The sequence below is a fragment of the Apaloderma vittatum genome, unplaced genomic scaffold (genome assembly GCF_000703405.1).
Source record: "Apaloderma vittatum isolate BGI_N311 unplaced genomic scaffold, ASM70340v1 scaffold28223, whole genome shotgun sequence".
Lineage (NCBI taxonomy): Eukaryota > Metazoa > Chordata > Aves > Trogoniformes > Trogonidae > Apaloderma > Apaloderma vittatum.
Window position 1 is genome coordinate 5920 of NW_009706856.1, and position 2238 is coordinate 8157.

Sequence of the window (2238 nt, forward strand, 5' to 3'; positions counted from 1 at the left end):
CTCCGGCGACGGCCCAGAGGGATGCGGCAGTGTCCCTTCGCTGCTCTGTCTCTCAGCCCTTCCTCTGCCCTGCAGTGCGGATCCGTGACTACCCTCGCTACCTCTTTGAGATCCGCAACTGGCAGCTCTCAGGCCGGCTGATCGGAGCCGAGCAGAGCGGCCAGGCCTGCTCCCGGCGCCGCCAGGTCCTGAAGCTGGGGCTGCCCTGGGGGGATGCAACAGTGGAGAGGAACATGCCACCTTTGAAGTTCTACCACGACTTCCACTGTAAGAGCTGGAGAGATGAGGGGGGCTCTGTCACACAGTGGGGACGGGGCTGCATGGGGACGTATGTGAGCTGAGACAACCTCTGTGTCCTCAGCTGAGATCTCCCAGTACACCATCGTGTGGGGGCCCTGCTGGGACCCAGCCTGACCCTGATCGGTCAGTGCGTGGATCTCCTCACCAAGCCCTCGGAGGACCCCAGCGCCCCATTGCCCTGGTGGGACAAGAGCCGCCTTCTTTTCCATGGGGACTGGCACATGGACATTGAACAGGCCAACCTGCACCAGCTGGCCACTGAGGTGGGTACCCCCAGAGCAGGGAGCAGAGCACATCGTGGGGTCACCTCATACCATCCTCTCCCCATGCTTGTCCTTGCAGGACCCCTACAACACCACGGAGAACATGCACTGGGAGTGGAGCCACCTCTCCTTCCACTGGAAACCCGGGCAGTTCGTCTTCAAGGGCAACCTGGACATCAACGTCCGGACAGCCTCCAAGTGAGTGAGGGCCCATGAGCTCGGGGGCTGCCACCAATGCCAGGGGGTAACCGGGGTCTCTTCCACTGTTGAGGTATGACGACTGCTGCTTCCTCCACCTGCCCGACTTGTGCATGACGCTGGACCTGCAGTGGCTGTGCCATGGGAACCCCCATGACCACCACGGCGTGGTGCTGCGCTCCCCCGAGTTCCTGCCTGAGGTGCCGGCGGGGCAGCAGTACGATTCCTACCGTGCCTTCCGCTCCGAGAACCTCAACTTCTCCATCCGGATGGATCTGACGCGGCCCAGTGAGGGTGGGTGACAGCAACCCAGGGTTCCCTTGGGTCCAGGGCAGAGCTTTGCTGGTTTTAGTGATCCTTTATGGGTCCTGAGTTGGGTCGCTGCCCTGCGGTGCTGGCTGACAGTGGGGTCTCTTCTCAGAGCACTCCCAGCCCCGCATACTGCTCTACAGCAGCACCCTCCGCTGGATGCAGAACTTTTGGGCCACGTGGACCAGCGTGACTCGCCCCATCTGCCGCGGGAAGCTCTTCAACAACATGAAACCCAGTAAGAAGAAGCTGGGGCAGCATTACAAGCAGTTGTCTTACACTGCACTCTTCCCCCGGCTGCAGGCAAGTCCTGGGGACGGGTGTCTGCTGTTCCCTCCCTGCTCTGCCTGCGCTGGGCTCTCAGCCCCTGCCTTCTGCTCCCTCACAGGTGCATTACTGGGCCTCCTTTGCTCAGCAGCGGGGGATCCAGGTGGAGTGCTGCCAGGGGCACATCTTCACTCGTGGCACCCAGCGACTTATCCCACAAGGTGAGTGGCGCTGAGGTCCTGCCGGCAGCGTTTCCGGGCATGGCGGAGCCCCAGCTGACCCCTCTCGCCGTCCCCCAGCTGGCACGGTGATGCGACGCCTCATTTCGGAGTGGAGCATCACGCAGATGGTGAGCGACCTGAGCCAGGTCACCGTGCACCTCATGGCCTCCACTTGCGACGAGAATGCGGACCACCGGCTCGACACCCTAGTGAAGAAAACCCATCTGCTGAGCCTGTCCTCCCTCACCTACCAGCGGCACAGCAACCGCACAGCTGAGGAGGTACCGCTGCAAACACAGAGGATGTGGTGGTCGGTGCTGGCATGCCCCTGGGACAAGGGGACATTGGTCTTTGGGTACAAAGAGGAGGGATTTGGCTGGAGGAGAGGCAGACCTGCACGGCCTCTGATCTCCCAAGCACCTGGCCAAAGAAAAAAGGGTATATTTTGTCCCAGCCACAGTATCTGGGCTCTGGGATGGTCCCCGGGCTCTGGTCCCCGGTCTGTGCCTGCAGGATCTGTTGGAGCTCTCAGGCCTTGTGTATGAAGCCTGTGGGCAGGGGCCGGGGGTGGCTTTGCCGTGCTGAGGTTCTTGACCCTCCATGCCCAGGAGCTGCCCTTGCGGGATGGGGACGATGGTTTCCACACACACCAGCTGCACTTGGTGGACCTGCGGGCGGCC

The 2238-nt window shown here is 62.2% G+C and overlaps 1 protein-coding gene across 1 annotated transcript in view; it reads left to right on the forward strand.

The window, feature by feature from the left end:
- The window catches only part of KIAA0100 (KIAA0100 ortholog), a gene marked incomplete at its 5' end in the record, with an annotated part of 12649 nt that overhangs the window by 5863 nt on the left and 4548 nt on the right, over positions 1–2238 (forward strand). Inside the window, 9 exon segments of the mRNA XM_009865960.1 lie at positions 76–267; positions 362–409; positions 412–563; positions 643–761; positions 835–1055; positions 1183–1373; positions 1459–1558; positions 1637–1839; positions 2167–2236. Coding sequence (XP_009864262.1) covers positions 76–267; positions 362–409; positions 412–563; positions 643–761; positions 835–1055; positions 1183–1373; positions 1459–1558; positions 1637–1839; positions 2167–2236 — 1296 coding nt within the window.